General features: G+C 45.8%; 1 protein-coding gene across 2 annotated transcripts in view; it reads right to left on the minus strand.

The window, feature by feature from the left end:
* GCN1 (GCN1 activator of EIF2AK4) overlaps nucleotides 1-23,615 on the minus strand; it is a 58,661-nt gene that overhangs the window by 34,759 nt on the left and 287 nt on the right. For both annotated transcript variants that reach the window (XR_011505376.1, XM_014862439.3), the window contains exons 2-21: nucleotides 19,385-19,487; nucleotides 16,193-16,256; nucleotides 15,487-15,618; nucleotides 14,874-14,982; nucleotides 10,359-10,457; nucleotides 10,132-10,266; nucleotides 9,198-9,266; nucleotides 8,961-9,069; nucleotides 8,291-8,365; nucleotides 7,896-8,024; nucleotides 7,322-7,372; nucleotides 6,888-6,986; nucleotides 6,497-6,670; nucleotides 5,024-5,176; nucleotides 3,806-3,898; nucleotides 2,647-2,722; nucleotides 2,334-2,493; nucleotides 1,338-1,527; nucleotides 1,120-1,244; nucleotides 150-328 (exon numbers count right to left, since the gene is read on the minus strand). Coding sequence is in view for 1 of the 2 variants with exons in the window: in XM_014862439.3 (XP_014717925.1) it covers nucleotides 150-328; nucleotides 1,120-1,244; nucleotides 1,338-1,527; nucleotides 2,334-2,493; nucleotides 2,647-2,722; nucleotides 3,806-3,898; nucleotides 5,024-5,176; nucleotides 6,497-6,670; nucleotides 6,888-6,986; nucleotides 7,322-7,372; nucleotides 7,896-8,024; nucleotides 8,291-8,365; nucleotides 8,961-9,069; nucleotides 9,198-9,266; nucleotides 10,132-10,266; nucleotides 10,359-10,457; nucleotides 14,874-14,982; nucleotides 15,487-15,618; nucleotides 16,193-16,256; nucleotides 19,385-19,487 (2,324 nt within the window). In the remaining variant the exon portion in view is untranslated. The remainder of the gene's footprint in view (nucleotides 1-149; nucleotides 329-1,119; nucleotides 1,245-1,337; nucleotides 1,528-2,333; nucleotides 2,494-2,646; nucleotides 2,723-3,805; nucleotides 3,899-5,023; nucleotides 5,177-6,496; nucleotides 6,671-6,887; nucleotides 6,987-7,321; nucleotides 7,373-7,895; nucleotides 8,025-8,290; nucleotides 8,366-8,960; nucleotides 9,070-9,197; nucleotides 9,267-10,131; nucleotides 10,267-10,358; nucleotides 10,458-14,873; nucleotides 14,983-15,486; nucleotides 15,619-16,192; nucleotides 16,257-19,384; nucleotides 19,488-23,615) is intronic.

The following is a 23,615-nucleotide window of genomic DNA, read 5'->3' on the forward strand; positions in this document are numbered from 1 at the left end:
GTGCCTGGAACAGAGCAGGTACCTGTCCAGTGAATGCATAGGTTGTTTCATTTGTTCCTCACAATGACCCTAAAAAGGAGGTGTTGTCTCCATCTTACAGGCAAGAAAACTAAGCCTTGGGCCAACTGAGCCCAGAAGTGGGGTCTCACCTCTGGATGATGGATTTGTCATACAGTTCCCCAGCAGGAGTCTGCATGATGGCAAACTCCTCCCGGGTCACCTGGCGCAAGGCGGGGTTCTGCACAGAGGCGGTGATGGTGCTGATGAGCTGCGGGAGGACTCGGTCCGGCGACAGGATGGAGAGGGAACCCATGGCATTCATGGAAGACTGCCAGGCAAACACAGATACAGTCAGTGTGCACTAAGGCTGGCATTGGAGAGGGGTCCTGCCACGCCTAAATGCCCCTAGCAATTGGCTCCCCTTCTTGCCACTGCCTTTTCTTTTTGAGCACTGCCTGCCAGAGTGGACAGCTGTGGCATGTTCCTGCCTTCTCAAGAAGCATTTACCCCTTTGTCTGGAATAGCAGCCTGATTTGGGGGACACACTCCTCCTCCACTCTCAATCTCTATGGTTCAGGTGAAGCTGTCCCCACCCTTTCCAGAGGTGGGCACGTGGTCCAGACCAGAAGGAGAGGCTCAGCGACGAGCATAGGAGCCAAGTCAGGTCAACCAGGGACAGTGAGAGCACATGCCAGTTGAAATGACTAGAAAATACACGCTGCTTCTACTGGAGCTGATAAGAGGACAAGCTGTAAGCCTGGAACTCTAGCCACTATCCTCCTACCAGAAAGGGGAATACTATCTGAGAAAGGAGCCCACATCGTGGAAAGCAGGGATGAGACAAGAGAGACGGACAAAGAGCAAGAGAGACATCACCTACAATGTCCTGAGGACAACATCTGAGTCCCTGCAGCCAGCATCACCTGGAGCCAGTCATATCCAGGGACTTAGCAGTTAGACGAGGCAGTGAGTTGTCTCTGTGCTCAAACCAGTTTGCATTTTCTGTCACTTGCAACCCCAGGGTCCAAGCCCACATTTCATCACATCTTCAGCTGTTTCTTTGAATCTTCCCTTCCCACACTCTGACCCGAGGCCAGAACCAGCTCAGGCACTAATCACCTGGTTGAGGGGACTCTGTGTGGTGATGCTAGGAATGATCTGATCCAGGTGCCTGGTGATGAAGGCTTCGGGATCAATCTTCATCCTAGTGAGAAGTGCTGGCCAGAGTCCAGATTGCACTGCCACTGAAGGGGAGTGGAGCTCTTTGAGGCTTTCTGCTCAGCCTGCTCTTACAACAGAGCCCTCCCACCCCTTGCACACCCACCCCAGCCACAGACCTAAGGATGGGTGGTGGGAGATGATCAGCATTTCCTGGGCCAGCTGTTCAGTGTTGGTGATGTCACCCTCCAGCCCTGGCACCCCAGAGATGACACACAGAGCCTCCTGCAGGACTCGTGGAGGCACACAGGCCTTGCCTGACTCAGTCACCTCCCCAGCATCGGTCACCAGAGCCTCTAAGGGCAGCACCTGTGTGGAGACAACACATGAGCTCCCACTGCTCAGAGTGCTGTGCAGGCCTGGCACACATGGACACAACTGCCTTTTGCTCATGTTGTTCTCTGGGGCTCCTCCTACTGGATAAAGACTGATACCCAGCTCCCTGCATTGGGACCTACAGGCTGTGAGATGTGTCTGGAAGGAGGAAGCACCTGTGACTTTGCACCTAAAAAGCCCACAGGGGAAAAGAAGGCAAGAGAAACTGGTCCAGGAGACCCAGCTGACAGACCCACCCGTCTGTCACTGGCCCACATCCCTCAAGCAGGATTAGGGAGGGAGGGAAGCAGGGAAATGGGGCACAGAGGGCAGTGAAACAGGAGCCAGGTCTTTGGAATCTACTCCTAGTTCCGCCACCCACTGGCCAGGAGACCCTACGCAAGTCTTCCAGCTGCCGGAACCCTGGATAACTCATATAAAATAAGGGTAGCAAGCCTGTCTGCCTTTTAAAGGCATTGTGAAAAAGCAAAAGGGAGAATGGGCTTTATAACATTCATGAAAATGTTATAAAGGGCTTTAAAAACAAAGTGTTATTCCATTAGTCAGGGATAAAAAGGTTGCACTACATGTCATAAGATGTGGGAAGAAAGAAAAGGGTCTATGAAAAGGAAAAGGAATTTTACAAAACAAGATGTTACTGGAGCTTGAGGGCAGAGAAGATTCTAGCATCACACAGGGTGTGAGTGAGTAAGAAGAGCCCAGGAGTGGCCCAGCCAACACCCCATGGCATAAGCAGGGTCAGGAAGCAGCTCTGAATTCTGGTGCCCAGGTGCCCTCACCTTGTGAGAACTGAGGACAGTCTTCAGCTCCTCTAGGAGTCCGTACGCCAGCTTAAAGCCCCCGAGAGAGGACAGCAGCTTCCGAACTGTCTGCTGAGCCTGCCTGCGCACGTGCCAGGTGCGACTCAGGAGCACCGTCACCAGAGCCCGGTGGTACTGCCTGCGAGCACAGGGACAAACCTTCCTGGGGGACGGCCAGGCGCGGGGCTCTCCACAGCAAGCCCTCCCACCCCCTGCGCACCGCCGTTCCTCAGGCTCCTGCCAGGGTTTGCCTCGTTTGGCCCAAGAGGAAAGGTAAGTGAGCCTCACGTACTGAACTTTGTTGCCTGTGAGTCTCTGAGGGTGGTCAAGGAAAAGTCTCTCCGTCAGCTGCAACACAGTACACAGGGCTAGCAGGGGAGAGAAACAGCACACGTGATTTTAAAATAGAGAACACATCCAGAAAAAACTGGAAAGAACTGGAAAATGAACACCAAAATGTAAATGCGATTATCACTGGATGTGAAATTACAGCTCATTTGAATTCCCCTCTTTTTGCCAACTATGCACACATGTATTTTGGAATATGTAAAAATATACACTTTGTTTTAATTAATTAAAAATTACTATGCAGTTCTAAAAAAGAATAAAGACACTCATTACATACTGGCATGGAATGATTTCCAAGTCTAGACAGCATAATGTGTACAGCAGGCATGCTACCATTTGTGTAAAAAGGTAGAGAACTAACACATAAAGATATTTGCTGGTATAAATATAAAATACCAAGGATACACAAGAAGCTGATAAAATTGGTTCTCCATAGCCAGGGACACTGGGTGGCCAGAGATCAAAGCAAGGGTATAATTTTCAGTGTAGACGCTCTTGGATCTTTTATTTTTGAATTACGTGAATGTACTTCCTATACAAAAAACTAGCTAAATTTTTTTTTAAAAACCAGAAAGTGACTAACAGTTATAGCTCATTAATAGGATGTTGTGATCTGTGAATCAATACGACTTTTCAAATCATCAATTAGTGGCAGACACGCCTAAGGCAACCTAGAATTTTAAACCTACATTTAAAGATCAACTGTTTCTTCTCTGCCAGGATAGAAACCAGCAGCTTTTGTGCCTCCTGGTAGGGGAGTGGAGCCAGCCACATTCTACCAGAGCTTCTCTTAATAGAACAAAACCTCTGAGACAGCACCAATTACCCAATCAGCTATAATTACACCTAATATCACAGCCCCACAACCATTAGTGCTCTGTCTCCACAAATCTCCCACTTCCCCTCATCTTCCTGGCATTATACACGCCCCGCAGGAATAAATTCATTCTCATGACAGTCAAGCTGCTGGCCAGATCACCCTGGTCCAGGTTTTTGCAAAGCTGACTAGTCAAGACAACAGATAATCGGGGAAGGGTCCAGTCCGAAGACCTGCCAGAGACTTGGCCCCAACCTCAAGTTCAACCAAGGGGAGAGTAACTCACCATCCTCTGAAGCCATGAGCAGGAATTTCTCAGAAGTGAAAATCTGCTTCTTCTCATCCACAATCAGCTGCCAAAAATTGCTCAGTTTGGCCTCTGCAAGAAACGAAAGGTTGCTCCACAACCCAGCTCACCACGTCCAGCAGAGCTGGTCCCCTCATCCTGAAGCTGTGGGGCTGGCTTTGCTGACAGACCCTCAGCTACAGCAGGCAGGGGTGCTCCGCCAGCAGGGATAAGTCATTCCCAGGCCCTCTGCCTGCCCCCATTCTGAGAACTAACCGTCCTTCTAGTATCATCGCCTGTATGAAAACCTTTGGTGGTTCTCCGTTGTCCACAGGATCCCAGGCGAGCTGCCTCCCATCTGAAATTCCCACCTAGCCCAGGCACCAGGCTGAAATACTTGAGGTTCACACATGGTGCTTTCCCTGCCCTTCTCTGACTGGGGCTGGTTTGAACTCACACTGGGCCATTCCCTTCCAGCTGGCGAAAGACTTCCTAGCCTTCAGGACCTTAGTTCAAATGCTCCCTCCTTCAGGAAACCTTTCCTGGCACCCAGCCAGTGCCCTGGCATATACAGAGATGGCATATGACTCCATTTCTAACCATGGGAATAAGTTCAGGTATGTCTGCATGCAGAGTAAAAAGTGGACTGAAGAAAGCATGGAATAGCACATAGACACACAAAGAAGTTCTTTTTGTTGTACTGATTTGGAATCTTTTCCAAGATACGCTCAGTATATAGCATGGCATATACAGTTTGTTACCCAGCATGTTTAGTTGATGACTCACTGACTATCCTTAGACACAAAACTGGTAATACTGCCCAGGAAGGGGAACTAAGTGGCTGGAAGACAGGCTGGCTAAGGGGAAGTTTTTCACATTATATCCTCTTGTACCTTTTGAATTCTGTACTCTCTAACTGTACAACCAATTTTAATAAAACGTCCCCTACTAAACTCAGGTCAGTCTGGGCATTATCTACCGGCCCTGATCCCAGAGCACTGGATGAAAGAGGACAGTGACAGAGTCCCCTGACTGCATTCCCATTGCTCACTGCGACCCTGAAGCTTATCCCTGCAGATGACAAGCAGCCCTGTGGCTGACCCAGAGCAGTAAGTGGCCAAGCTGAACCTGTAAAATTCTAAACACCAAGACACTCCTCCCAAGGACTTTGAAAGAGGCTCTTGTCTACTACCATCCTAGACATTTCTGGACTCTTACCAGCCTGTGAGTCAGCCATGGAAAGCTTCGAGAGCAGCAAGGCTGCGGCGACTCCTTCAGTGACTGTGGGAACCTGAGTGCTTTGGGAGGCTGCCTTCTCCACTGTCTGGACAAGCAAGGGCAGTAAGTCCAGGGCCTGCAGTAGTGTGTCACCTGTGGAGAGAGGACCAGAACCTCACAGAACACTCTGATCCTTGGGAGTGACAAGATTACTCAAGAAAGGAGTTATCCACCTAGATCTGAACCGGCTGACTAAAACCCTTCAGTTACCCTGTCAAATATCTTGAAGAAGTGGAATTAGAATCTGAGGCTTAACTCAAACTCTACAGCCATAAAGTTAGAGTTAGAAGGATCCTAACTAATCCAATAGTCCAGCTATTCATTTTTATGGAAAAGGAAACAGACCAAGAGAGGTTACATGAGTTGCCCAAGGCCACATATCTGGTTGAGGGAGAGCCAGGGCCAACCTCAAGCCTATCAATTACTATCTGGGGTTCTTCTCCCATACCAGATGACCTCTGGACCCAAATTTCAAAAGCAGAACTAATTTGCTGACCTATGAACTATGAAACTCAGGAAAAAAAAGGTAGAAACCTATTAAAACTATAGCTAAATCCATGTTTTCTTAACTACTAAACTGGCGTATCAGAACATTTCACAATGAAACCAGTTTTCCTTTCAGATGGTGTCATGGATTTGAATTCAAGAAATGTTTATTTTAAAAGTTTATTTTATATTATGTTTATTTTAAAAGCATCAAGCAGAACTAACTCAAGCTGCAGAGACTAGGTTAAACCATGCCTTAGCTATCTAGAACTCAATTTAAAATCAAGGCTGATCAATGCAACCAAATTGCAAACTGATATATGAATATAGGAACTATATAAAACAGTGTCCCCTCTCTAAAGGCAGCTGTAGAATTTCCTAGACATTTCCTTAAACACAGCCATCCTAAGTTTAAACCTTTTTAAAAGACATACAAGCCTATCTCAGAGGTGGAAGTCAACGTTGGAGATTTTCCCCGTGGAGATCAAGCTCCTGTACGAACACGAAAGTTTCCCCTAGCTCTTCCTGGGAAGAGGTGGATGCCTATGTCCAAATAACAGTAGGTCTGCTGGCACTGAAGCAAGGGCAGAGGTTGTTTTTAATAGGTCCAGCACAAAGTTTATATGAAGTTGGACCTTTCCAATCAGTCCTATCAGAATCACTTCTCCATGATCTCAGATAATGTAGTGGCAGGTTCTGGTTCCGGGTCCTCTCTGAATAAGCTTTTTATTTTGAAATTCTGCTAAGGAGGAGAAGCCAGAATTTGCTGTGAAGTTGGACTCTGATTCTGAGCTTTATGGATGACGAAGCCAAATGCTGCCAGAGATGTAAAACTAAATGATGCAAAATAAGCTGAACCAAAAGGGAAAGCCTGGAAAGGTGATCACGCCCTGGAGACTTGGTCCCCTCCGCGGGGCAGGATCTCACCTCGGAAGCAGGCCAACATGCACTGCAAGTAGGCGTGCCTCACTGCAGAGGTGGAGGTTTTAAGGCTGAAGGCTTTCTTGAACCATTCAGTGAGCTTCTTGGGCACTTCCGTGGTGAATCGGTTACACCAAAGAGCCAGGACAGAGACAGCATGCACCAAGGTAACTTCATGAACTAAGGCAAGAAGCAGAAATCCAGTCAGTCTGACATTTTAGACCCACGTCAAATCACTGCCAGCAGTGTAGGAAAGCAAGCAGGAGTACCAGGGAGAGAAAACAGTGATGCTTCGGGAGGAGATGTGCCTTCAGAAGAGGTTCATGGCAAGCTGAACACGAAAACCAGGATCAAGGTTGGGTCTAGACTGCATTCTCACTATGTTGCACACAATTACCTTCTTGCTGGAGAAACGGGATGAACAGCTCAGCAACGGTCCCATTCAGGACTTGACTGGAATGCCCAGAAACCACGTGATGACTGACACTCCCAATCCCTGGAAGGTAGGGGATCCCCTGCTCAGCCCCTCATCAGCATGAAATCACCAACACATGAGTCTTTCCGCCACTGCCCACCTCCGCAGCAGCCATGCCTCTCCTCTGGCCATTACTGACCCTCCCTCAATCCCCCCGCAAACACCCTGCCTTCTGTAGAAGCCAGGCCTCCCACTAGACTTGCCAAGCAGGCAGGCAGCAGAGTCCTGGGAGCCAGGCTGGGATGTCCAAGATTGTCAGAAGAGTCAAGATCCAAAGAAGGACTCGCCTTACCCAATAGTTACATTACACCTCATCTACTACCACACTTCCTACTACCCACAGAGAAATTCAGTACCTGAGAGGACGCTGATCTTCTGGGCTACAATAGTTAGTTTTCCCTCTGAGCCTGAGAGGAGAGACAGTAGAGATACAAAATTCACATCTGCCACATTTCCCAAGGGGTGAATATTGTAGTCATGTGTGTGACATCCAAGATATAGTTTCCGATTCCATTAAGTAGTCTTTCTGTTGTGAAGCTGGGTTTAAAATAACATTTACTAGCTCTTTTCCCCAACTAAAAAAGGAATATGTTTTTACAGAAAATCTAAGACACAGAAAAAATACAAAGAAAAATATTTTAAAATCATTCATGTTCCCACTACTCAAAGACACTATTAACATGTTGGTGTATTTCCCTCTAGTTTTTTCCTCTATGCAGACAATAATATATATACCTAAAAAAAAAATGAAACTGAGAACACCTCTATCTACACTGCCCTGCAAGTGCTTCTGTTCACTTTACACATTCACAGCCTACGGCCTTCACATGGCCTTGCCACGAGCAGCCTCGGAACACCAAGTGCTAGTCAGGTCTTGGAATGCTGGAGGCCACCCCTCAGCCATCTCCACGGCCAAGAAGGCTTGCTCACCTCCAAGGATGGCAAACAGGTGCCTGGTCAGGGCTTCCATTGCCGAGGAGTCACTGCATTGGTGGGCCAAGTTTCGCAGTGCCAGCACGGCTTCGTCCATCAGGCGTGGACTGTTGGATTTCAGCTGACCTGGACACACAAACAGCCACAGCTCACAGGTTGCCGACAGGTGAATATCCAGGCTTTCATCTTTGACTTTTCCATGCTCCCCACTCTTCAATCCTAGCTCTATGTTCTCATTATAGAGGATCTCAGGAAAGATACCATGCAAACACGGTTAAAGCCTCATTTCTAATCTGAGCTGTCTCCTACCCCTTTTTCTATAATAATTGGGACAAGTACAACCAAAACCCAAGGTGTCACTCTAGGGGCTGGATAGGGGTCAAGATACTCACTGGCCAGTCCTTTCACGATGTCCAGGGCATACTGGCTGAGATCGAGAGTCACTGATGCCAGCAGACTGGAGATAGCTGAGGGGCAGAGAAAGCACTGATCATGTCAGTCTCAAGTGTAATACCCATTTTTGCCCTACTCCCCAGCCAATGTCATCAGGCTTGCCATCTAGCCACAAAGAACCATGACCACTCTTCATCTCTATATGGTCACATGAGTGGTCACACCTTTGCTCCAAGCTCTGATGTCAAGATGTATAGTGCCCCATCCCAATCAGCAAAAAATCACCCCTCCAACAGTCCACCTACACCTCTTACCAAGATTAACGGGACAGAGACTCAACTCAAATCCTATGGTTTCAAGTGCCACTTCCACACCAAGTTCAAACTGTCTAGAGAAGAGGTTCTTAACCTGGTCTCCAGAAGGTTCTTGGACCTCTAAAATTATAGGCAATATCCTAAATAGATATACTTTTGTGCATTCTTCTAGCAAAAGGGCCCATGACTTTCAACATATTCTCTTTAAAAGGGTCCCTGATCTCTCTCCCAAGGTCCCACTGAAACAGTGAATACATCCCCCATCCTCCCCAATGCTTCCTGCTGCCAAGTATCAGGGATTCAGCTTATCAGACAACTTGCCTCCCTCCCACTGTCCTGTTTGGCAGCAACCTACTTTCAATAACATTTTCTGGACTCCTCAGTAAAGACTTCTGGATGGTGGGCAAGATCAGATCCTTAAATTCCGAGTGGGACATGTATCGGAGCAGAGGGGCACAGTTATCCTACAAAGAGAAAGGAGTCAGGCACCCAGCCCTCCCAGAACAGACCAAGAATAAAGGACAGTTCTGAATTACAGAATTTAAAATGGGATTTAGCTTGTCCAGGTGAGTAAGGGCCACCTCTCACTCACCAATAGATACTTCTGAGGCTTTACTTTGCTCATCAGGATGTTCTTCATGTAAAAATCCAGCAGGGCGCTCTAGAGAATGCAAACATCTGGTTACACCCTGATGTTCTGTGGCATCTCATCACTGGCCTAAGAGACCCCTCTTGTGGGAATGCCTCTAAAAATACAAATCAGTGCCCCAAATTTCACAGTGTCAAGTAGAGAGGTCCCATTGATCATGCCATTCCCCATTTAAACACCTTCCACAGTTTTCCAGCACTCCTGGAATCAAGTCCAAAGTCCTTGGCTTGGCTCTTAGGCCTGCCTGCTACTCGGCTGGCTGCATCTCACACCTCTCTAGCCCACTCGTGCCACTCTACCCCACTCGCCTCCTCTATGTCCCTTCCCGCAGGCTGCTTTCTCTGCCCTCAAAGCTCTTCCTCATCCCTTGACCTTGCTAAGCCCTCTTCACCCCGTAAGATCCTTCGCTAGAGATGTGTTCCCCGACCTACAGCCTAAGTCAGGTCCCCCATTAGAGAGTAACACAGCTTCTTGCACTTTTCCCTTGAAGCACTTATCATGGCTTTAATTAATTAGACGACTGTCTGTCTAATGGCAGACTCCTCCTCAGACTCAGTTCCGTGAGGGCAGGGAACACAGCTTCCTTGCTCACTGTTGCATCTCCAGCACCTGGCACGGTATGCGGCGCCTGGCAGCTAATCAGCTGTGGGAGAATAAATCACTGCACTAACAGGCAGACCCTCATCCCAATAACCTTGCCAGGTTTCACCCCAAGCCAGAGCTGGAGGGAAAACTGTCTAACTCCTCAAGGTTCACGTATCATGGCAAAAGGCCAGGGTCTCACGGGAGAAAACAAACAAGCTTCAGATAAGACCAGCAGCTTGAGCCACCAGGGCAAAATCAGTTCCCCCACCTTCCCTCTAGTGAGTCCACTTGCCTTGTGCTGGTTGACCACGTCCATCTCCTTGTGGCTCGTGCAGAACTGCACCAGCAGCCCCAGCATGCCTGCATAGTTTTGGTTGGGTTCTAGGCTGAGAATGGCTGACAAGTACTGTTCCACCAGCCCGGGGTTCTGAAGAGGAAAGTGTAAAGCAGGTACATCAGATGGCAAGTGGGGTGGCAGGGAAGAAGCACTGCCCACCACTCCCTGCAGCCTCCTGTCACCTCTTTCCAGAGTTTGGTGAGCTTCTTCACAGCACCATCCACAGCATGCTTGTGGGAGCCGCCCAGCACCTCCAGTAGAAGCAGGCACTGCACCTCCACCTGCCAGGACCAGGAGAGGCTCAGGTCAGGACATGAAACGGGAATGGAGGTCCCATGGCCCTCAGAGCCTGCCCAAGCCCTTCATCTGGCCCACCAGAACCTGGGTTCATCTCCACTGGGCCTCTCCCACTCAACTCCAGCCAGATCCGCTTCCCTCCAGCCCCGACACTTAGCCGTGCCATTGAATTATATCTGTTCATTTATTGAGCACCTACTGTGAATCAGAGAATGAAGACACAAGGGGACCAAGACAGATATGATCCCTGCTTTCATGTACTTTATAGACCAGAGGGAGAAAAAGGTATCAAACAAATAAACACACAAATGAATATATAATTCCAGCAAAGCAAGTGCCATATAAGAAGAGGACAATGACCCTGTTCCGTGTATTTCTTTATCTGCCTTGGCTTTTCCTTCATTAACTCCACAAATACTCACTGAACACTGACTAAATGGCAGGGACCATGCTGGGTACCGTGGATACAAACACAAAGACTGATGTGATGGTCTCGGCCTGTGTGAGCCCACTGTCCGTCCCAGAGTGAAGCGCCTAACAGGTGCTCAACTAAAAAACCTCAGAGACTTTATGGCCACAAACACTGAAGGTCACTGGTGAGCAGTGTGAATGGCCACCCTGAGAAAAAGGGCATGCTTAAGAAGTCTGCTGAATTCTATCTGAATGTGTACAAAATGGCATATGTACAAGGTTATTCACTGCAACATTTTCTATAATGATAAAAGATTGTAAACAACATAAATGGCCATCAACAGGGGACTACTTATATATACTGTGGCACATCCACTCAAAGGATTAGTAAATACTTATCAAGAATAAGAAACCTGGTAGAAGTAATCAACAACTACAGCAAAGTTGCAGGGTACAAAATCAATTTGCATAAATCAGTAGCATTTCTATACTCTAATAACAAACTAACAGAAAAAGAACTCAAGAACACAATACCATTCACAATCGCAACAAAAAGAATAAAATACCTGTGGGTAAATTTAACTAAGGAAGTGAAGGACCTATATAATGAAAATTACAAGGCCTTTCTGAGAGAATTGGATGACGACATAAGGAGATGGAAAGACATTCCATGTACTTGGATTGGAAGAATAAACATAGTTAAAATGTCCGTTCTACCTAAAGTAATCTACAGATTCAATGTCATACCAATCAGAATCCCAATGACATTCTTTACAGAATTAGAACAAAGAATCCTAAAATTCATATGGGGCAACAAAAGACCCTGAATTTCTAAAGCAATCCTGAGAAAAAAAGAACAAAACGGGAGGCATCACAATCCCTGACTTCAAAACATACTACAAAGCTACAGTAATCAAAACAGCATGGTACTGGTACAAAAACAGGTACACAGATCAATGGAACAGAATTGAAAGCCCAGGAATAAAACCACACATCTATGGACAGCTTATCTTCGACAAAGGAGCTGAGGGCATACAATGGAGAAAAGAAAGTCTTTTCAACAAATGGTGCTGGGAAAACTGGAAAGCCACATGTAAAAGAATGAAAATTGACCATTCTTTTTCACCATTCACCAAAATAAACTCAAAATGGATCAAAGACCTAAAGGTGAGACCTGAAACCATAAGGCTTCTAGAAGAAAACGTAGGCAGTACACTCTTTGACATCAGTATTGAAAGGATCTTTTCGGACACCATGCCTTCTCAGAGAAGGGAAACAATAGAAAGAATAAATAAATGGGACTTTGCCAGACTAAAGAGCTTCTTCAAGGCAAATGAAAACAGGATTGAAACAAAAAAACAACCCACTAACTGGGAAAAAATATTTGCAAGTCATATATCTGACAAAGGCTTAATATCCATAATATATAAAGAACTCTCACAACTCAACAACAAAAACTCAAACAACCCAATCAAAAAATGGGCTGGAGACATGAACAGACATTTCTCCAAAGATATACGGATGGCCAATAGGCACATGAAAAGATGCTCATCATCGCTGATCATAAGGGAAATGCAAATCAAAACTACACTAAGATATCACCTTACACCCAGTAGAATGACAAAAATATCTAAAACTAATAGTAACAAATGTTGGAGAGGTTGTGGAGAAAAAGGAACCCTCATACACTGATGGTGGGAATGCAAACTGGTGCAGCCACTATGGAAAACAGTATGGAGATTCCTCAAAAAATTAAAAATAGAACTACCATACGATCCAGCCATCCCACTACTGGGTATTTATCCAAAGAGCTTGAAGTCAGCAATCCCAAAAGTCCTATGTACCCCAATGTTCATTGCAGCATTATTTACAATAGCCAAGACATGGAAGCAACCTAAGTGTCCAGCAGCAGACGAATGGATAAAGAAGATGTGGTACATATATACAATGAAATACTACTCAGCCACAAAACAGAACAAAATCATTCCATTTGCAATAACATAGACGGACCTTGAGGGAATTATGTTAAGTGAAATAAGCCAGCTAGAGAAGGAGAATCTGTGTATGACTCCACTCATATGAGGAATTTAAAAATGTGGACTAAGAACAGTTTAGTGGATACCAGGGGAAAGATGGGGTGGGGGGTGGGCACAAAGGGTGAAGTGGTGCACCTACAACACGAATGACAAACATTAATGTACAACTGAAATTTCACAAGATTGTAACCTATCATTAACTCAATTTAAAAAAAAAAATAGGAAAAAAAAAAAAGAATAAGAAACCTGGGGCCAGTCCCATGGTGTAGTGGTTAAGTTTGGCACATTCTGCTTTGGCGGCCGGGGTTCAGAGGTTCGGATCCCAGGCGCAGAACTGCACCACTCGTCAGCCATGCTGTGGTAGAAATCCACATACAAAATAGAGGAAGACTGGCACAGATGTTAGCTCAGGGCTAATCTTCCTCAAGCAAAAAAAACAACGAAAAATGAGGAAGACTGGCAAAAAAGAGTGAGAAACTCTTTACATCTTACTCTGGAACAAACTCTAGGCCTGGTTAAAGAAAAATAAAACAAGATGAAAGAAAAAAGTAGGTATGGTATGCTATCATTTGTATTAAAAAATCTATTTAGTGACATATGCAGAGTAGATATCTACACACATAAGGAACTAGTAATAGAAGGGACCTAAATGGTTAGGAAAGGGGTGAGAGGGAAAATAGTATATCCTTCTACACCTGTTGAATTTTGAACTGTTTATTTTTTTAATTAAAATAGTTTTTCAAGCTTGGTGATATCACATTCAGAACTATACTGTTGTTCCCTCTTCCTGGAATGTTCTAACCCTTATCTGGGCATGGTTTGCTCTTTCATATCCTGCTCAAATGATACCCTCTTCCAAAGGCCTTCCTCCCACCATCACCCTCCACCGCACTCTCTTTTCTGCAGCATAACTTTACATCTTATCATTTATTTGTGGACCAGTTTGTTGTCTATCTTCTCCACAAGAGCTGCTTTAGCCTCTGCTTCTGGAACAGCACCCAGCAAGGAAAGGGGAAAGGCCCTCAACAAATACTTGGGTGACTAAATGAACTACAACCTATGGGTATGGTCGACATCAGCAACGAGCAAAGGAAAAACCCAGATTCAAGACACAGAAACACTAAACATGGTCTCAAGCTCCCGATGCATTCTGTTCCATAAACACAAATCTCCAGGGTTGACCCCTCCCAGTCACTAACCCACAAGTATACTTATCTATCTTGGACAATGGTTATAAGAATTCATTGGAGAGAAGCCAGTGAGGGAGCCCAGGATGAACCATCTTATAAGAAGGCCTTTTGGTAACAATGAAACCCACATTCTGAAGCGGGTCCAATTCCAGCACATCCACTACCTGCGAGGTTTCAGTATCTTAACCCTCAATCAATCACTGATGGCCATTCCAGTCAATCCAGAAGTGTGCTGGATGAGCCCAGGGACGAGGCCATCAATGTGTTCTAGCTGCTGCTTCAGGGAGAGGCACTTACAGTTCCTAACGCGCTCCTCGTGTACCTGCACAGCCCTCTGTGAGTTTCTACAGCCCTTTCACACCTCATCTGAGCCCATCTCCACGACAACTCTTCCAGGTGGATGGGGTGGGTGGTACTTTTTGCCATTTTGCAAATGAGGAAACAGGCTCAGAAGTTAAGTACTCGGCCAGATTTCATGGGCAAGGATCAGATCCAAATCAAAATCCTCAGACTCCTTTTCACAAAACCGTAAGACCAGTCCTCTTGCCCTCCACTAATCATATCTAGACCTTCAAAAGAACCTCCCAACCTTACATATTTGATAAATAGATGAATGCTATTATGTTGCACTCATGCCTATCCACACCTCGGGACAATTCAAAGTGCCTGGTCACCCAGCACTGAAAAGAGCACTTGGTCAGCACATGCCCCAACTCTGTGCAGAGAGCTGACCATCGCTACTCCAAAGACCCAGGGAACTTACCAGTTTGTTCCAGAGGTCTCCTTGCCGCTTGGCTCTTGAGGGAAAGACAATGCGCACCAGTAGGCAGGTCCAGGACAAGGCCAGCAAGGCGGCCGAGCCGCTGCTCTTACTGCAGAGGGGAGGGAAGGCGAGGGGTGAGTGCAGAGCAGCAGCCTCCATCTTGAGGACGAATGCTCACCACAAAGCCCTGCCTGGTATGTAAGACCTGCCCTTGACCTAAAACTGGGCAGAACTTGAAACCACTTTCCCCACAAATCATCTGTAAAAATTGAGGACAAGGACTGCAGGCCTCGTTGGCCAACCTGCCATCTCTTAGCACTCACAACTATAAAAACAAAAAGACAGCCTCCCCCATTCACTGCCTGGTGGGCATCTGGTTTCCCCTCAAAAGGGCCTTTCTTCCACTGGCTTCCCAACTCTGTTCCTCAGCAAAGTGGTTTCTCTAATGAGCCTGCCATCCTGGCTTCTCCCTCTACTCAGAAGGCAGACTGCCAGTGTCATTCAGAGCTGGAAACGGGAAAGGGGAAGGGACAGGCACGCTCACACCTGCTCAACACAGCTCATCTGAACTCAGTTCTCCAGAGAGGGCTCCACCAACCCCTTTCCCTCTTACCTGGGGACACCTGCTTTGGAGCCAATGCCTGAAGACTGCAGCGAGTGCAGGAGGTTCTTAGCAGTGGCTTCTGGCTGGGCCTCAGCCAACTGCTGGATGGCTGCCTGTAGGGCCCTGCGGGAGGCTGCATCTCTAGGGAGAGAATGAACGGGAAAGGTGAACCTGTGGACCCAGGGAAGGAGCAAGGCAGCTCAGGCCGGGCACTGGTCTTTCTCAGGAAAATTGGATTGCGCTGTATTCCAGGGATCATAGCTGATGGGATTAGGAAATAACTAGATAAATCTACCTTCTCCCAGAGTTCTAGAAGCAGCTAGTATGGGCAAATGAGCCACTAAGGCTATAAGGGCAACCTCTACATTTATGGAGTACTTACTACGGGACTCAAACTAGGCCAAGTACTTTTACATGTATGACTGATGACAGCGTCCACACTGAGCACTCATGACATGGCACGCACTGTTCCAGGCACTTTACACTTGCTAACAACCACGTATGACGTAGATAACAGCATCATCCCCATTTTGCAGATGAGGAAATTGAGGTACAGAGAGATTAAGTAACGTGCCCAGGACCCAGTAGGTAGGATGTAACACAGCCCAGATTTGGACTCAGGCAGTCTGGCTCCAAACCCTGGGCTCTAACCACTACCCTATATCACCTCTCTGCACAAAGTGCTTCGGACACTGGGCCCTTGGCTAGGATTCACCTGTATCGATGCAGAGTCAAGCAGAATAATTTGCAGAGCCCTTTCACTGCTCCCTCCGGCAGATCTGAAACCAAAGATTACACAGAGATTAGTCAATAAAAACTACCTCACGAGCATCTGCTTGAGCCATCATTCTGCCAGACATGATCTCTGCCCCCTGGACACTCCCTGTTCATTTCAGAAATAATTCCCAAGAGGAAAAAGCAATGACAAAATAGGACTCTAGGAAAAAATCTGGTACAGAAAAGCTCTCGGGGGCACATCTGTTAAATAAATGAAACTAAGGAAACACAAGTGGCCCCAAATTTAACACGCTATGGAGTGGAGGTGCTGGAATGCTGGGACTCTTCTGCTTCTTGATCTGGGTGCAGGTCACGTGGGTGTATTCAGTTGATGATAACTCAGTGAGTTGTTCATTTTTGATATGTGTACTTTCTGTATATCCTAATAAACAGTTTTTTAAAATAGTACAAAATTCAAGGTCTACAAGGGATCAGAAAAGGGAAGAACGCCTGTAACTGGATGGTTTCCGAAGGTTTTAAGGACACAGAAGCTTGGCCTAGCAGATTAAGAAGCTATGGAAAAGTGGAAAGAGAGGGAAGTACATGCTGAGTGGGGTTAACACGAGCAAAAGTATAGGAGTGAGACAGCATAATGCCTATTCAGGACCTGTGAGAAGGAAGAGGAGGAGGAGGAATAAAAACACCCAACACGTAACTAATGCTCACAAGGCGCCAGGCCCTGCTCTAAGCAGTTCACATACATTAACTCATTTAATCCCTATAAGGTGGGTACTGTGATTGAGTCCATTTTAAGACGAAGAAACTGAGGCACACGAAAGCAAGCAGACCAGCCAAGTGAAAGAGAAACTTTGGTTGAACAACAGAGCTCAATAATGGAAAACCAACCTGTGCCAGGTCCTGCACGCCAGACTGCAGCATGCAGACGAAAGGGAGAAGGGTCTGAGCAGGGGAAATGTAGGCAGCGATGTAGGACAGATTACTCTGGGAGGCACCGAGAGCAGTGGGCCCACGAAGGGCTCGCACAGTGCCTCACACGTCAGGCATCTGAATGCTAGGCGCAAATGAAGGAAGTGCAGGGACCCAGTACCCCAGGGCCCTGAACACTATTGTGGTCCACCAGATTTGGGGCTATTTCAGTAATTGAGAAAAAGAGAAACTGGGGCCAGAAACAGTTGTGGTTTATCATAGCCGGGGACTGTGTTAAGCACCATCCATACATGTTCTCATTCACTCCTCAAACTAACCCTTTGAGGGAGGCACTATTGCCATCTCTATACTCAAAGCAAGGAGACAGGCTGAGACAGGTTAAGTAAGCTGAACCAGGTCACACAGCCTGTAAGTGGTAGATTCAAGGATAGAATGCAGAGTCCATCTGACCCCAGAGCTGAGGGCTTCATCACTGCTGCTGCCTACAGACCTGTGACTGGGAAGATCAGGCACAGGAGACGCTGCAGCAGCGAGTCGCCAGGTTCAAGCACACGAAGGCAGGATGGAGCAGAGCATCAGAGAGGCCTCAGGGCCAGGCGGAGCTGAGCCATGCTGACCAGCTGCATCCCGGGTTAGACAGCCCTGACAAAGTCTTCAACTCCTCAGCCTGGCTAAAAACATCTCCCTCCACCTTAGGTTAACTCACTTGGTTATCTGCTTTCTACCCTAAAAACAAGAGAGGCCTGAATAATTATCACTACGCAAAGGCTCCTCCTTAGACTCAGAAATTGAGAAAATTGAGAACTAATGATTTCATGCAGGGGTAGTTAACTTCCCATAATCGACTCGCACATCAAAGGCTACTAAATACTTTACAAATATAATTTGCCCTGAATTGTAGAATTTTAGGGTGATTAAAGAATAAAATCACCTTGAAAAGGTCCTGAGTAGTTCATAAATTTCACCCATACACATCGAACTCCTTACTCCATAAAATGGGGAAAAAGCGTAGTATTCAGCAGTTATTTAGCAGGGAGTCAACCATCATGGTTCAGAAGGTCTGTACAGCTACTCTCTTGTCACACGGCAGCCTTGTCTAACTAGAACCTTGTTGAGAAAAGTGACCAGAAAGACTTTTGAAGGTGCCATAAAACTCATACACTGAAGCATTAATACACAGGAGAACCTCTGAGAAGCTCACAAACAGCAATTTACTTAATTTACACACCTCTTTAACAAGCTTGGGTACGTTACCAGGTGACAGTAGATCAGAAGCGGCAAACAAGAACTCGGGGGAAAGGGTGGTAGGAAGTAGGCTCTTCACTAATAAGAAGGGAAGGTTGACGGAAGGGGCACCCAACTCTATACCGCCATGGTTCTCAAACTTTGGCAAACCCAGGAAGCACCCAGAAGGCTTGTAAAAACACAGATGTTGAGCTCCACCCCCAGAGCTTCTGAATCTGAGTTTCTAGGGTGGAGCTGAGAACTCGTATCTCCAAAAAGTTCTGGGGTGATGCTGAAGCTCCTGATCTAGGGACCAGACTTTGAGAATTAATGCTGTATAGTAAAAGCACACCAAAGGGAAACTCAAAAACTAATCAGGATTTATTGGGTGAAGGCAAACTAGGCTTACACACTGCAATAGGAGGTAGGGATAGCCCTTGGTTATGGAACAGAATCAGGATAACCATACGTGCTCAGCACTTCCCAAAAGGTGTTCCCCAGACCATGAGCAGGTTTGCAACAAAAAAGAAGTTCAAGGAAAACATCAGATTGAAGAAAGCTTAATAAAGTTAAAACACCTTCCTGGAATATGCTGCAAGTCTCCCAGAGGGCATTAGAAAACGTGACATCTCCCAAACTTATTTGATCTTGGAATCCTTTACTGGCCAATCACCTATTACCATCTTGCTGACTTCCATGGAGCAGAGATTGGGAAAAATGGTGCCCCAAGTCATAAAGAAAATTTTTTGACATACACTAAATTACTTAAGAAAGACTGTTGGTATCTTTTAGAAATACATATTTCCAATCAAAATGGTTAAAACTGTAAAAAGCTTTGGCACCTAAATGGATAAACTCTCCACCAACCCAACTGCTTCAAGTGTTTCAATGCACATAACAAGCAAATACAGAAAGTGATCGCAGAAGTTGCTGTGAGAGGAAAAGAAGACCATGGTTCTAAACAGAGAACACTTTGAAATGGAATCATCTCCAGGCCATGGGGATGGAAAATAAATACCTTTTCCAGAAACACATTTCCCAAGTTCACTGAGGATTTCTCTCCGTTCCTTCACACTGGCTGTTGTCACCTTCCCTGCAAAACGCTTTAGTGTCTCGGAAACCTGTGAAGACCAAGCCCACAGAGAAAATTTCACCCATCAGACTACAAAACAATGAGTGTGTGTATGTGCTATGGACGGGGGGTGCAGAGTTCAGTGAAGATCTAATGCAGGGTTTCTCAACTTCCACACCACTGACATTTGGCTGGCTAACTCTTTGTTGAGGGGGGGCTGTCCTCATACATTGTAAGATTGTGAGCAGCGTTCCTGGCCTCTACCCACAAGATGCCAGGAGCAGCACTCCATTCCTCCTACCCCAGGTAGGACAACCCAAATTGTCTCCAGACATTGTCAACTAGTCACTATACCTTACCTAAACTTGGATTAAAAAGAGGCAAGGCAAAAGGCAAAAACCTCACAACAGAAAATATCCTTTCAGAATTATGCAAAATCCAGTGAGGGCCTACTAAGTGTTGGGCATGTTCCCTTTCTATCAGCTCATGTAAACCTCCCACGAGGGAACTGTCAGTATCCCAGCAAGTCACTATTGGAGCATAAGCATAGTGGCTGAAGGGTGAAAGGTTAAGAGACTGAATCCCAGCTCTACCAGCTGTGGAAACTCAGTCAAATTATGTCATCTCCTTGATCTTCAGGTTCCCCATCTATACAATGCAGATAATAGCACCTCCCTCACACGACTGCTATGGAGATTAAATGAGATAGTGTACGTAAGCACTTCCTCTCATCTCAAGCACAAAGTCAGCTACAACTACCAACAAGCGTTGAACTAGGCATCAGCATCCCCATTTTACAGTTGACAAAGGAACTGACTCCACGAGGGAAAGCCATTGCTCTGACTAGAGTTGAGAGCCACAGCACCTGCATTTTTGATACTAAACCTGAAACCAACAGGTCTAGAAACTGATGCTAACAAGTCCTTAGCTTTCAACCACCAACCATGTTACCACAGCTGCATCCCCTGCACAGAGATATAAGCATAAGACCCAGAGAGGGGCCAGGTTGCAAATATTCCTGAAAATCTAGTCCTGTGCAGTATTTTACAAGCTACGAGGTAAGCAGGTCATGGATACAAGAGCAGTAGAGCAGGGCATAACAAGACCAAGTAATAACACATTGGTGCCAGGGTATTTCACAGAAAGGCTTTATTAAAATAATATTCAAGGGTGCATAGAGAAATCAAATAATGCTGAGTTTTCCTTATACTTAAAGCCCTGCTACAATTTAATTGGTAATGAATAAACTCATGTCCAAAACTCTGTCTTCTATATAAATGTTTTAATAGTCATACATGCATATAATTAAAGAGTCAAAGTTGAAGAGTTCTGGGAGGTTTGCTATGAAAACCAGTCCCTTACCCTCACTCCCCAAGGACCGTCTCTTTCACCAATTCTAGCTGGTTATTTTGGTATTTATCTCTAGATAACTTGCTTGTGCTGGTACTTCTTGATTTTTCAGTTTTATGGCCTTTCCACCATAGCTCTTTCCTTCTCCAACCCCACTACACACCCTCCCCATTTCCCTGATATAATTCCTGAGTTTCACAATGTGGGCTAGCTCAGTAGTCAGTGCTTACATGTAAATGGTATTCAACTTCCATTTAATAAACTACATTTACTACCGTGCACAGCTTTTTTATTAACCCTGGAGTTAAGTGTCTTTCCCACCTCACCTCAGTTTGCCTTGTTTTATCTAATTAATAATTCAACCCCAAACTTTCTGCCACTTGTCTAAATCCCAATACATTTAGGCAGATCAGGTGTTCTATTAAATTGCAACTTCCTGAAGAAGCCTCGCCCAGAGCTTTCTGACCTGCCCCAATTTGGCAGGTGACCCTCTACAGCTGCGACGCAGTTTATCACCCTGAAAAAGTACTCTTTCTTGTGTTTGGGTGAAGCACACCCTCCATTTTGTGTAGTCCTCGCAAGTCTGAAAATGTTCTAGCCTTATACTTGATTTAAGTGTGCCTGGATTCAAAATTCTAGGTTCAAATCATTTTCCATCAGAATACCAAAGACAGTTCTCCACTGGGTTCTAGCTTTCAGTGTTGTTATTCAGTCCAAGGCCATTCTGATTCTTGATCCTTTGTATGAGACCTGATTTTTTTCCCCTGGAAGCTTCTAGGCAGGATCTTCTCTTTGTGTCCAGGGATCTAAAATTTCACACTAATGTGCTTTGTTGGGAGTCTATTTTCATCCATTGTGTTGAGCATTTTTAGTCTGGAAACACATCTCTCAGTTCAGGGAAAGTTTCTTGAATTATTTTGTTGATGATTTCCTTGGACACTGGATGTCCCACACTGGTCTTCACAATGATCCTGTTTCTTACACTCTCCAGAGAGAAAACTTCCAGTCTTTTGCCAAGGGGAGAAAGACAGCCTGGGATCTGACTGCATTGGAAAAAAGGGCTTTCAACCAATCCTCCTAACTTAGCCCGTCACTTCCAGAATTTAGCTGATACCACCAATTGCCAAATGTCAGAGATTCCGCAATGTAAAGCAGGTTGGTTCTCAGCTTTCCTAACTATTGGCTTAGGAATCCTTTTCACTGGGTCCGCTAAATGCATTCCACTCACCACTTTCTAGCTTCCAAAAATTTGCTGCTATTGTCTGCTCACCATTCTCCCAATGGCTTAGGAATCATTTTCATTGCGTCTGCAAAATGCATTCCACTCACCACTTTCTAGCTTCCAAAAATCTGTGGCTATTGTCTGCTCACCATTCTCCCAATCCTTGTGAGATTTTTAAAAAACCCTTTACTAGTTTTAGTGATGTTTAAGGAGACAGCAAAAATAGATGTATGTATACAATCTAACATCTAGCTAGAATTCCCACATAGCTGTCTTTCCACGATAATATTAAATTCCTGGCTCATTTCTCTCACAAAGATGAAAGAGCTTTTCAGGTTCAAGGCTCTTCTTTTCCTTAATCAGAAGATGAATGTTACCCACTTGAGACCCTGTCAGAACAAAACTGAGGAAGAGCACGCTAAGATCCTTCAGAGAAGTTATTTGCCAGAGAAATCAGATGCAAACAGCCATAAAGTTCACAGGTTTCTCTCTAGAGCAGCATTGTCCAACAGAACTTCCTGTGATAATGGAAATGTTCTTCTGCACTGTCCAATACAGTAGCCACTAGCCGCATGTGGCCACCGTGCACTGAAATGTGACTAGTGCAACTGACGAACTGAATTTTTAATTTCATTTAATTTTAACTAACTTAAGGAGCCATTTGGCTATTAATTAGCCAAGTGGCCAGTGGCTACCACACTGAACACCACAGCTCTAGAGAGATTTGTTTTTTTTCTTGCACTTGAGTATTAATGTTAAACATTCGGCATGTATTCCCTCAACCCCTTTCAAAATACCCAACAGACTAAGCTTTTCTTTCCAGGACTCAACATAACACAACTTGGAACAAATTACCAACCCTTTGGTAACAGGCACCTCTCAATATGGGTCTTTTGAATATTGAGGTTAAGTGGTCACTCTCCGGTCTCAGGGCCTCCAAATCAAAATCAATTTATCTCCTGACCCTGGAGACCCAAGTGAGCCAAACTGTCCACTTGACACCTATTTTTTTCCCCCATAATATTGCCTTTTCACCCTAAAACACTCACAGCTACAAACGAGCCTGCGGTGGCGGAAAACGGTTTTCCCAAGTCCTTCCGAAGGACAAGGTACCCACAGGTGATAACATTCAAGGGTGACAAGACTCTTCCTGGATAGTGACAGTTCTTTTATCTAATTCTAGACCTAATAATAACCAACATGCTGGAGTCCTACTTTATCTCATGGAATCCTCACAACAACTCTATGGGATAAGTATTATTTTAAGCCCATTTATACACAAAAATACTGAGACTTGGCGGGGTTAAGTAACTTGCCCAGCGTCTCATAGGAATCGATGAGCTAGGACTCAGACGCAGAACTGCATAAATCCAAAGACTGTGCCAGAAGTCCCTGCACATAATAGGTGCTCGAGACACATCTGCTGAATGTAAAGTTTAAGGAAGAGTTGGCATTGGCCCAGCTCATTGCCGGAGGGCTTCGGAGAAACGGAGCAGGGACTCCGGGAGGTGAAGGTCTGCAACCCCAGGGTCGGGGGAGGCCCCTCCGGGGTCCAGCTGCCGAAGCCGAGGCCAGAGCCCCTGGCTCCTCGAGCGCGGGGTCGGT

The sequence above is a fragment of the Equus asinus genome, chromosome 8 (assembly GCF_041296235.1).
Source record: "Equus asinus isolate D_3611 breed Donkey chromosome 8, EquAss-T2T_v2, whole genome shotgun sequence".
NCBI lineage: Eukaryota > Metazoa > Chordata > Mammalia > Perissodactyla > Equidae > Equus > Equus asinus.